This window comes from Dysidea avara, chromosome 4, assembly GCF_963678975.1.
Source record: "Dysidea avara chromosome 4, odDysAvar1.4, whole genome shotgun sequence".
NCBI lineage: Eukaryota > Metazoa > Porifera > Demospongiae > Dictyoceratida > Dysideidae > Dysidea > Dysidea avara.
In genome coordinates, this window is record NC_089275.1 from 29,866,498 (window position 1) to 29,878,949 (window position 12,452).

The 12,452-nt window shown below is 35.4% G+C and overlaps 1 protein-coding gene across 1 annotated transcript in view; it reads left to right on the top strand.

Annotated features, from left to right (window-relative positions):
- Positions 1–12,452, top strand: part of LOC136254620 (uncharacterized) — a 91,806-nt gene that overhangs the window by 72,360 nt on the left and 6,994 nt on the right. Inside the window, exons 27-39 of the mRNA XM_066047364.1 lie at positions 2,002–2,105; positions 2,159–2,270; positions 2,323–2,479; positions 2,538–2,604; positions 4,376–4,442; positions 4,497–4,594; positions 5,717–5,843; positions 5,899–5,940; positions 7,703–7,768; positions 7,854–7,884; positions 9,127–9,252; positions 9,735–9,842; positions 9,892–10,056. Of these exons, the coding sequence (XP_065903436.1) occupies positions 2,002–2,105; positions 2,159–2,270; positions 2,323–2,479; positions 2,538–2,604; positions 4,376–4,442; positions 4,497–4,594; positions 5,717–5,843; positions 5,899–5,940; positions 7,703–7,768; positions 7,854–7,884; positions 9,127–9,252; positions 9,735–9,842; positions 9,892–10,056 (1,270 nt within the window). The remainder of the gene's footprint in view (positions 1–2,001; positions 2,106–2,158; positions 2,271–2,322; positions 2,480–2,537; positions 2,605–4,375; positions 4,443–4,496; positions 4,595–5,716; positions 5,844–5,898; positions 5,941–7,702; positions 7,769–7,853; positions 7,885–9,126; positions 9,253–9,734; positions 9,843–9,891; positions 10,057–12,452) is intronic.

Genomic DNA, 12,452 nt, shown 5'->3' on the forward strand with positions numbered 1-12,452 from the left:
AATGTTGATTGTTTCTCTCTCAAAAACGAAGAAACTAAGCCAATTTGTGGAGTCGAATATCTCGGGAATGCTTGAAGCAATTTCACTCAAATTTGGAATGTGGAGTACTGACATTGGCAGGCATGTCCACAGCAAAAATTGTCTTGCTTCGTAAAGGCAACACAGAGCTACGGAAGTGCGAAAGTTTTCTTTTCTTTCTTCCTGTCAATTTTCTCACGGGTGTTGCATGGTGACTTCTTGGTCGCACGACACACTACACAGGTCCATATCCAGGGGGGGAGGTTTGGGAGGTTCTGAAGAACCGCTTTCTTGGGGAAAAAAAAGTCAACAATTTCAGTAAAAAGGTCCACAATTTTAGTAAAAAATGTCCATAATTTAACCAAAAAGGTCCACAATTTTAGTATGCAACTCCAAATTTAGGAGCAAAAGCCCATTAGCTACAGTTTACTAGATACCACTAATAAGAAGTTAAATTAAGTTCTCCTTCAGTGCTTGTATTAAATGCAATGCAAGATCGAGATACTCTAATAGAGCAGTCAATCACTCTAATAGAACAGTCACAATTCCATTTTCTTTTAAAAGCTATTTAATTTACATGTAGATTGTCTAAACCGAGCTTTCATTAAAATATAAGATTTTGGTGTACAAGCCCCTCCATGCCAAGCCCACGAATAGCATCCATGCTCAACTCCATGCAATGTGTAAATTTCATTGTTTAAGACACTCTTTGTTCTGCTCCACTGCCCCTGTTGATCATGGCAGAGTGCTTAATCTTTCCCATTCTTATTCACTGTGACATTCCAATATATTATATTTAGACACATGCATGTGCAGATGATATAATTACAGTAGCAGTAGAGATATTTTTTCCACATATCATCCATACAGCTGGTCTTCAGCTTACCTAAAAATTGTTATTTTTATTGACTGAAATGCCACTAAGTTCAACCTTTTAATATCTATTTCAAAAAATTTCCTGGGGGGGCATGCCCCCTGACACTCCTTGTTGTTGCGCACACCATAATATAATCTGAATCATGTCATATAAAAAGTTTCTTCTAAAAGAACCTACCCAGATAAAAGTCTGGCTAAGGCCCTGCTACAATGTGTCTTGATACATTTTTCACATAATGATAACAATACAAATACAGAAGCTACCCTCTCACTAGAGCAGATGCAGGTGCATTTAGCACCTAGCATCTGGAAATGTCCTGGGCTGCCCTGCTTATCTCCAAACTATGCATAGCTCTAATGCATGCCATGTAGTGGTAGTGCATGCAGGCTGGTTGACTTAGGATGTTAAACAAGGTTTGCTATTCTGGTAGACGTAAAAAGAAAAGTAATATCAATTATCTGTGTTTATTATTACATTTTCTGTAAATAAAAATCATATTGAAGGAGTGTAGTAATACATTTTCGAGAAAAAAAAAACCAAGCTATTTTGGGATATAAAATGATGCAATCAATGGACCTTATCTGCAATGACATCAAAGCACAAAATGGCAGCCAATAGTGTGGACACTTTTGTACTGAGGCTATTGGAGAGATGGCGATTCACTATGTTAACATTTGCATACTGCAGCAAGAGGAAAAGTGAGGCATACATACTTAATTACAAGGCAAATATGCGTGGTTTTGCATCAATGGCAAACTTAAGTCTGGTTTCATCTGGTGGTACTATCATGCTAACTAGCCTTTTACCTTTATTATCCAATAGTTCCATGTTGTGAAATCCACAAATAAAGTTCACTTTAGTGATTACATACGAAGTTCCCACACTAAACATGACCATTTTGTCAATTATGACATCATTGCAGATAAGGTCCATTGCTCTACAGTATTTTCAATTGCTCAGATTTCATTCAGTACCCTAGCACACAATTGTTCTCTTATATCATGTATTCTGCAAAATATTAATAACCTTTACACATTATGTACTTGAACTTGCATACCCTCCCTGAGTACAAATATTATTGTTAATGATGACCTTCACTCATATAGGAAACTGTTAGTGGATCTAAAGCACTGACTATTGTTAGCTACTTTGGATGTGCCATATCAATTTTATGTTTACTCTTTACCATTGTTGTGTTGATAGCATTCAGGTATGGATACTTACAATCAGTAACACTTACATAATAATTACTTCTCTTCATAGGAAAAACATTTTTAGCCAGGTACAGCACTTTATCCACTTAAATCTTTCAGTAACTCTTCTGGTGGGGCTGGTACTGTTTGTCAGTTTCATTGAAACTGCCAGTGAATATAGAGTAAGTCTATAACACAAAAATTATGAATGATATTATACAATTCTGTTTTTAGGCAGGCTGTCTCATTGTGGCTATTTTACTCCACTTCTTTTTCTTGGCTGCATTCAGCTGGATGCTTTGTGAAGGAATCTTGTTGTTTATTGTTTTACATTATGTGCTTTATAGAGGATTTTTCAAAAGTCGAAAATTTTTTATAATGATTGGCTGGGGTGAGGTCTGAACTGCATTATATGTATTGTTTAGTACCCATGCAAAATTATTGTGTAGGATTACCTATTCCCATTGTTGTTATATCAGCAGCTGTATCACATGAACAGTATGGTATTGATGGCAGGTATGTATTGAAATAATGTCAATAAATACTTGTAAATTTCAAAGGGGTGGATCCAGGGAATTGCAGGGGTTACACCGGTTAGTAGGTTCATGCATGGAGCAAGGATCTGGAGCTAGGCCTAATCTATTCCATGGACTGGACTCATGGACTGGACTCGTGTACTGGACTGAAGGACTGAGCTGGAAACAGCTTTTAAACAATAATCCTGGCATTATCCATCTCTTGCAACATTGGAGACACCACTATCAAGCTACAACTGCTGGTACTGCTCTTCCTTAGAAGTCATGAAACTAGCATTAGCACTAATTAATTAGAATACACTTACAATACATGTGTACTAGCAGTGATATAACATGATAGAGGCGATTGATGTAACGTAGATACTGTATTTCCTTTGTTGCTTTTGCACTACTGTAGAGATGAGCCAGTAATTATTCTTAGTAGGAAACTAGGTGGCGCCACCAGGTGAGATTATGGGGCTATGCAAATAAACTGGCTCTTCACTACAGCCCTAATGCTAGCTAGTGTTAAGTACTGAAGCAACAAAGCAAAGAATAAATGTATTTTACATGTTTTAGGACTGAAACTTTTGATGTACAGTATAGCAGGTTTACATGCACTGCACAAAATTGATATCTAGCGATGCTTTGTGAGTGGTCTGCATTGATCAAGAGTTTAGAGATCAGTGACTGCCATGAGTAGTTAACTCAGACTCTATGAGCCTGAAGTGCATAAATTGTCATAATAGAATGGCATAAAACGGACCATGTGCATTTCAGTTGTAAAAGAAGGATCCTAGCAGGCTAAATGTGCCAATGTGATGATGCTGCATGCAGATGCAAGCTTTCATACTCAGCAACTGTGAACAATTTTTAATAGGCAGTTATAGTGTCACATATGAAGATTTGCAGTTAACACATTACACCTTATGTGATAATCTTATTTTTGCAGTAACGAGTAATATAATGTGTTACATGATTAAATATATATAAAGATATTACACCTGGAAAATGTAATGACTGTAATGTGTTAGCGCTTTTTAAGGCACACCATGGTCAGCCTTGTGATTGGTTACAGTTTAGGCCCAAGACAGAGTTGCAGGTATGAACAAAGTGTGATAGTGTATAGGGAGTGCTTTTGAGGCCAAGACACTGCAAAAAGTATTTTTTTGTAGCTGAATTTCATCAGAGAAACCCATGTCTTGCTTGTATCACTTGTATTTGTAGGCTGGTAGCTTATATTCAGAAGGTTGGACTCACTTTATAGTACTAGTACATTGCTAGTTACAGTCCTCAAAGTAACAAGTAATATGCATGTAACTCTCTTTTTTTCTGTAATATGTAACTGTACACTAGTATGTTACATGGCATAGATGTAATGAGTACTATTAGAGTAATGACTCCAACTCTGCACATAATTATGGTGACCACTTTTCTGCTACTGTAACAGTATTTGACTGACTGCTTATAAGAGTACCTCAATCTTGTATAGATTTTCATTAGGTGGGATGTACCCCCATGCCCCCCTTGGAATTGCCACTGTATAAAGTTTGTTAATTTTGTGGATGCTTAGCAGTCCATAAACTTTTATCAAACTTAAAAATTATATATAATAAGATTTGCTCCATAAGCAAATTTTGATCCTCATAAATAATTAATGAACTGACCTAAAAAATTAATATTCCTCAAAATTTTGATTGTATTGTTGTACTGAACTGCTCTATATGTACATACGTGTATTAACCAATACATCAATGTTCCCTTTTATTTAGATGCTGGATGTCAGTGAAAAAGGGTACTATTTGGTCTTTCATTGGTCCAATGTTGATAGTCATATTGGTAATGTTATACAAAACTGTGGATGGACATTATGTGAATAATTTAATCATTTAGATAAACATGTTCTTCCTACTTGTAACCATACGTAAAGTATTTACAAGTAAACTTAACAGAAGAAGATTCAATAAAGTCTCTACTTTCAATACTGTAAAGTAAGACATTTCATTGTCTTTGGTTCTTACAGAAATTCCTACAGTACCTGCAAATTTCTTTATTGTGTGTACATCACACAGTGAATATAAAGCTAACTAAAATAAGGCACAATAAAATGATCTTTATTGTGTGAGTTCTTAGACACTATAGTAGGTATAATATTTCCTAGATTCCACCTTGTTTCCACCTTGTTTTCCAATATATGTACTCTAATATTCTCTATGCCTTCAGGCACAACATAACATATGTACAAAATTTAGGTTTATCCAGTGAGTAATGATTATTTTCATGCAGTAATGTAATGACAGTATTTAATTGCGTCATGTAAACATGCATAGTTGCCATAATTATTAAAGATTCAACCACTTTTGTCAGTGCTATTGCAGAAACAGCCACAAAAGAGGCAGCTAATTTGATTATAGAGCTTAAAGTAGTTACACAGTTACAATGCAGAGCCTAGTATAGCTATAGTATAAATTTTGTTAATTAAAGCTCTTAGTATTATAGTGCTCTTACTGCACTACACTGCACCACATCCTTGAATATTCAGATATTTGGGGTTTTTAATTGCCAGTACAACTTCTGATCTTTGACATTATTATGATTTTTACTTTGTAGTATTCCTGCATTTTAAATGAATCGTACTCTATTTCAAAGAGAATATACTTCACATCTTCTGTTTCATGCAGACACCCACCAACAGTGCTGACATAATTTCGAGAATGGCCATGCATAAAATGCATAGACTGCATATTATAATATTGTTTTGCAAGGGACAAAAAAATGATGCTACTCTTTAAAACAGTTTTCACTAGCTAGAGTTTCTATTATTTTATTCAGGACAAAGGTGCTAATTTAATTTCATACATGGAAGCTGGATAATATTGAGCATTTCAGTTTATATGTTGATGCTAAATGTTTAAGTACTGCTACACATGCAAAATAATAGGCTTGCACTTTTCTTGAACTGTGCATTATAGCGTTCAACAAGTAGTAATCAAAATTACAGCAATTATACTGAAATGCGTATACATATGTGTTTGTAAACATGCTTTGTTAACCAACACATTAATGTTACAGTGTGTTGTTTTTTAATGGTAGCCTCTTCTTCACAATTTTAGGGCATCACTAAAAGCAGCTATAATTGTTCTTCCAATACTGGGATGTACATGGGTGATTGGTCTACTAGCCATTAATGAAAACACATCAGCATTTGCATGGATATTTACAATTCTAAATTCACTACAGGTAGATAGTAAGAAAATATGGATATTGTGTTTATTTGCTTTTTATTTATTAATAGGGACTCTTTATCATGTTCTTTTATGTTCTAAGAAATGAAGCGGTAATAATAAATGTGCTGCATTTTTAGAGTGTGTCATTGTGTTTCTTTGTGTATGATGTAACTATACTATATGTGTCACAAAAAATTTTATTTAACTTTGATTGTATGGTATGCTTTTATTGCTTTATTTTATGCATCTTGTCAGCCCTTACGATAATGTTATATATGGAAATGTTATTGTATTTCATATTATGAAAGCCAGGAATATAATGCTTCTGGCTATAAATTTACTTTAAGAGTGCACATGTGGCCAAGGTATGATGGTCCTGGTAGAGATAATATTATACTTCAGTGAAGAGTATAATTATATGACTCTTATTTAGTACAGGAGACATGCCTAAATGTTTAAATGCAAAGCATGAATACTAGTGTATTAATTTAAAAAGTGAAGTCGGGATCCAAGTTATAAAAAGTAGTGAATAAGCAAGAGATGAATGATGGCATTACAGCTTAGCTTGGTGGATAAATCCCTACACTGGCATGTTATAACAATCGTTCAATGCCAAAGTAGGGATTTTCCCAGAGAGCTATGCTGTAACACCACCATTCATCTCTTGTTTCACCAAGCTACTTTTTATAACTTGGACCCCTATTTCACGTCAATTTAATAATTTTATATAATTTTATTATGCTCAATCACTATTAATCAACCAAGAGTATGTTAGTAGGCAGGATCTTGAACCTTTCATAAAGTTACAGGTATCAGCAAAGCATAAGTGCTTAAATAAGTTACAGCACCTAAATGTGCTGCTTAAAAAACTTTTGGTATGGAAAATTAATGCCTCAATATGGTTTCATTGCATAAAGAAGGACGAAGACAGCCTGATTGAAGATAAAAGAAAGACAATGTGTAGAGGGTACACACACTCATCAGAATCCAAAAAGCACATTCCACTGGTGAGTTTGTTATTGTGGCATAATAAAATGGTAGCTGTGCACTGCTTCATTTGACCTCCAGCCTTGCAACAGGCAGGCAGGCAGACAGACAGGCAAACAATTGCAGAAATTTTAATTCTATATCCAGCTACCTGTAAGCATTTTCTTGTTTTTAATGCTGTATTTGATGTTAGATGGACTACTATTATTCCATAAAAGTAAGGTGACTTTCATCATGTAAGACGTTTCTTTAGTGGCAGATTTTAGGTGGTAAGCATCATTTTTGCGAGTATCAAGTACTACCTTACTGTTTTATAAGTGCGCTGATAACCTGTGTGTAGCTGAGAATAACAGAGATGCAAGAACTGTACCTATAGACCTGTAGATTATGTTACAATAGTTTCTACCCATCCTGTCATCATCTTGTTGAAGCTGTTTTTCAGGATGCTTAAGTTATTATTTAACTGTACTATTAAAATATGCATAATTATTATGTTCATAAAACAGTGCATCACTTTGTTTACTGTATAATGGAGTGTTTCATTCTATATCACAGTTTTCATATATTATACATGTGCATAGGGCCAGGAGGTTTTGGTCAAGTGTATTTAAGTAGTCAAGACGTTCCATTTAGATCAAGATACTCTATTAGAGCAGTCAATGATGCTAATAAAGCAGTCACAGTAATAGAGAAGTAGTGTAGTGTAGCAAGCTATGTAGCTATAAATAAGCATTTAATGTATCAGGGATATAGTTAGTGTAGGGCATTAGGCAGTTACCCCCCTTTTTTGAAGAAAAGCATTGCTTCATGTTATGGCTGTATGTAGGGTTATAAATACATACAGTGTTCTGTTATTATGAAAATCTTTCTCTTCTATGTGTTCAGTTCCTGAAAAAGATTAACATATTCAGTAAAGGCGGTTCCCATACATCTCATACCTATTCTACACATGTAAGTAGTTATGCAGGTATAAACTGTTATTATAGAACTGAAACATGCTTGTTAACTTATAGTATGTTAATCACTTTCTATGTAGGGGACTCTACCAAGTGGATCAAAGAACAGACGTATGTGCTGCATTTTGGAGTATTTCAAATTTTGTTTGTTTGTCTGAAAACTGTGAAAAGCATATGTACAGCATGTTACCAATGGTTGAGGTATATACTAGGTTCTAAGTCACTAAGTAGCTCCATCAACTGGTCTGTGTATTTGTGGCAAGCCATCTTAATAATTATTAATTAATAAATTTACCATATTCTAAAACATTAAAAGACTGGGAGCCTAGAAGTATACACTTTAAAGAAGATGTTAAAATGAGTTCAGCTCTATCTTAATGACATACAGTACTATTGTTGCCTTCACCACAGTTTTCATTAACATGGCAGCCTGTAGTGCCAAACTAAAAATGCTTACTCAGGGCCGGACCCATGGTTCAATCAGTCCAGCATTGGCTGGACCACTTTTCAGCCACTTGAAATTGTAACAAGAACGAGATACTCTAATAGAGCAGTCATCACAATGTACTCTAATGGAACAGTCATCGTGATGCTCTAATAGAGCATTCAGTATACGATATCAATTTTCTTATTGATAATGCATGCCATGCGTCAGCAATTTCAATCAAAATTGCTTCTGTATCTCCAAAGTACTAAACTCACTTTGTGAAAGCACTTTGTGAAAGTAATGTTAGCTACTAGCTATTGAATTAATTATACGGTAGTACAAAATTACCTGGATATATTCTTGGCGTAGACAAGCAACAGAAAGAGACTGTGTATGTAAATAGCTTCCAGATGCCATTTCAGAACATGCATCTTCAAAAAAATTCCCAGGGAGCAGCATGTTCACAGACCCCCTATCTTAGCATGCTGTAGCTATTGCATACTGAAAGTAGATAATCTCTGATTTAACATTAAATATCTCATCAGATAGTGTGCATGACTATGACCTCCACTGCAGTCCATGAATGGCCTGACCACTCAAAATTTCTGGGCTCCAGCCCTGTGCTTGCTGGCTAAATGAGTATATTTACTAATGAGAATACATTTTTCTGTGCAAATCTGTATAATGATATTATGTACCTCAAAATGTTTTTGACAAATGACTTATGAGTAAAATTTTGATGAAACACTTTAAAAGAGAATGCAATAAATTTAGAGAGGGGATATTTTTGACAAACTGCAATGCATTTCATCAAATTCATTATTATTCATCAAACTTTTCCCTTTTAAACTTTTCTGTTGAATATTGTAATAGAAAGCATGATCCAGTGGTGTATATAATCACCATCTTACTATTATTTGTTCTAGCAAATAGCAGTGTTGATGAGAGGAGTAGATTATATTCAATAACTGAATTAAAAGATATTCATGTAATTTCCAATGAGAAAACAAATGCAGAGCATTCATTGAGTGCAGATATATCTGATGATTTAGGTATGCACTGCCATGTATTATTTATATGCATATCCTTAACTGCTGTGTATGTATTGTATTAGAATATGGTGTACCTATATACATCCAGTGTTGTGACAGAAATATTATTAGGCATACGTCTATTATGCCAGTAATAAAAGGAATTTTAGAATGCTCTAGGAATAATTGATGCTAAGCTATATAACTTTAAATTGCAGTGTATTATAAAATCTATTGGATACACCTCTGAAATATTGCAAGTCATAAAAATGGCTTTAAAGATCAAGATACTCTAATAGAGCAGCCACCTACTCTCTAATAAAGTAGTCAACATCATGTTTGTATCTGAATATAATAGTCACTGATATGAAAACCATACTTATCTTTACCATAAACTTAAGGAATAACTGGATGAATAAAATAAAAATGCTAGAAGGAATAAATGGAAGATAGTGGAGCATATATATTAAGCCTAAATATTTTCTCAATATTATTTTTTCTAGGAAATGGTAATGGTGATGAGGAAAATAGATCGTGCTCAGTAACTGACTTAAAAGGTATTCATGTAATCTCCAATGATGCAGCAAATTCATTAAGTACAGATGATTTAGGTAAGTGCTCTATCAAATGTACAATAATGTGTGACAATTATTTGTGTAGGCGACACCGATACTACTATTATTGTCAGTAATCATCAGAACTCCAGGCAAAGTGGTGAAGCAAAACATGAATCACCGGTCAATGACACTGATCAATTCAGTGTGCATTCTGCATCACTACCAGCACACCAGTATCCACCATTACCTGTTTTTCTGTCAGACGAACGTAAGGAAATTTGGCGGAGTGTAATAATTATGTGCAGGGCTGTATATATAATTATAATCTAATCCAAAACAGCCAAGCTGTAAAAAAAGTGTGTGGCCCTCAGAAAGGCTATGGTGAAAAAAGATGTGAAATCCAAGGTGGCGGCCAAGAAATGGCTGTGATGGTAGGTTAATGGTAAAAATTTTAATAACGACAATTCAGGTGAATTTTTGTGCCGCTTCACAAAATTTATCTAAATTGTCATTATTAAAACTTTTACCATTAACCTACCATCACAGCCATTTCTTGGCCGCCACCTTGGATTTCACATCTTTTTTCACCATAGCCTTTCTGAGGGCCGCACACTTTTTTTACAGCTTGGCTGTTTTGGATTAGATTTCATTTCTTTTTGTATTTGTATACCCCAAAGCCGGCCTATGGCCAGCTTTGGGACTTTTTTAACCTATGTTTTTTTCTTTACTACAGGAAGAAGAAAAGGTGAAGTAGATGTACTTTAAATATTTTATCAGTAAAATTAATGTACAAATTATATATACTGTATAATACATATGTGACTGGATTTGCGAAAAGGGGTCTTCCACACACATCCAATTTGCCAACTTTGACAATTGATAACTTCAGATTGGAAAGAGCAATTGCCTTGAATGTTGGACAGTGGTGAGCACCACTATAGCTGAATACGTGGTGAAAGTTTCAGATTAATATGTTACTTGAACACTGAGTTATGGTCTCCAATGGTTACGGAATTGGATGTGTGTGGAAGACCCCTTTTCGCAAATCCGGTCACATAATATTATATTGATTACAGAAATCTCCATGGTGGTTTCTTTGTAACTGAACACTCTACAAGGTGACTTCTTCTAATTGCTCTCTCTACAGGGTGAATTGTTTGTAGCTGAACGATCTACAAGGTAACTTCTTCTAGCTGATCTCTCTACAGGGTGATGTGTTTGTAGCTGAATTCTGTATAGGTGATTTGTTTGCAGCTGAGTTCTTTACAGAATGGTTTCTTTGTAGCTGAACTCTCTAAAAGGTAACTTCTTCTAACTTATCTTTCTACAGGGCAATTTGTTTCTGGCAGAATTTTCTACAGGGTGATTTCTTTGCAGCTGAACTCTCTACATGGTGGTTTCTTTGTAGCTGAACTCTCTACAAGGTAATTTCTTCTAGCTGATCTCTCTACAGGGAGGTTTGTTTGTAGCTGAACTATCTACAAGGTAACTTCTTATAGCTGATCTCTCTACAGGGTGATTTGTTCGTAGTTGAATTCTGTACAGGTGATTTGTTTGCAGCTGAGCTCTTTACAAAATGGTTTCTTTGTAGCTGAACTTTCTCCAAGGTAACTTCTTCTAACTGATCTTTCTACAGGGTGATTTGTTTGTAGCTGAACTATCTACAAGGTAATTTCTTCTAGCTGATCTCTCTACAGGGTGATTTGTTTGTAGCTGAATTCTGTACAAGTGATTTGTTTGCAGCTGAGCTCTTTACAGAATGGCTTCTTTGTAGCTGAACTCTCTACAGGGTGATTTGTTTGTAACTGAAATCCCTACAAGGTAACTTCTTCTAGCTGATCTTTCTACAGGGCGATTTGTTTGTAGCTGAGTTCTCTACAGGGTGTTTGTTTGCAGCTGAATTCTCTACATGGTGGTTTCTTTATAGCTGAACTCTCTACAAGGTGACTTCTTCTAGCTGATCTCTCTACAGGGTGATTTGTTTGTAGCTGAACTCTCTACAGGTGATTTGTTTGTAGCTGAACTCTCTACAAGGCGATACTTCTAGGTGATCTCTCTACAGGATTCCTTGTTTCTAACTGAACTCTCAACAGGGTGATCTGTTCATAGCTGAACTTTCTACTGGGTGATTTGTTTGCAGCTGAACTCTCTAAATGGTGGTTTCTTTGTAGCTGAACTCTCTACAACGTGACTTCTTCTAGCTGAATTCTCTACAACGTGACTTGTTTCTAGCTGATCTCTCTACAGGGTGACTTGTTTCTAGCTGAACTCTCTACAGGTGATTTGTTTGTAGCTGAACTCTCTACATGGTGGTTTTGTTGTAGCTGAACTCTCTACAAGGTAACTTCTTCTAACTGATCTTTTTACACTGCATATTTGTTTGTAGCTGAGTTCTCTACAGGGTGATTTGTTTGCAGCTGAACTCTCTACATGGGAGTTTCATTGTAGCTGAACTCTCTACAATGTGACTTCTTCTAGCTGAACTCTCTACAGGGCGACTTGTTTCTAGCTGAACTCTCTATAGGTGATTTGTTTGCAGCTGAACTCTCTACATGGTGGTTTCTTTGTAGCTGAACTCTCTACAAGGTAACTTCTTCTAGCCGATCTTTCTACAAGGTGATTGAGTTTTTTGCAGCTGAACTCTTTACATGGTGGTTGCTTTGT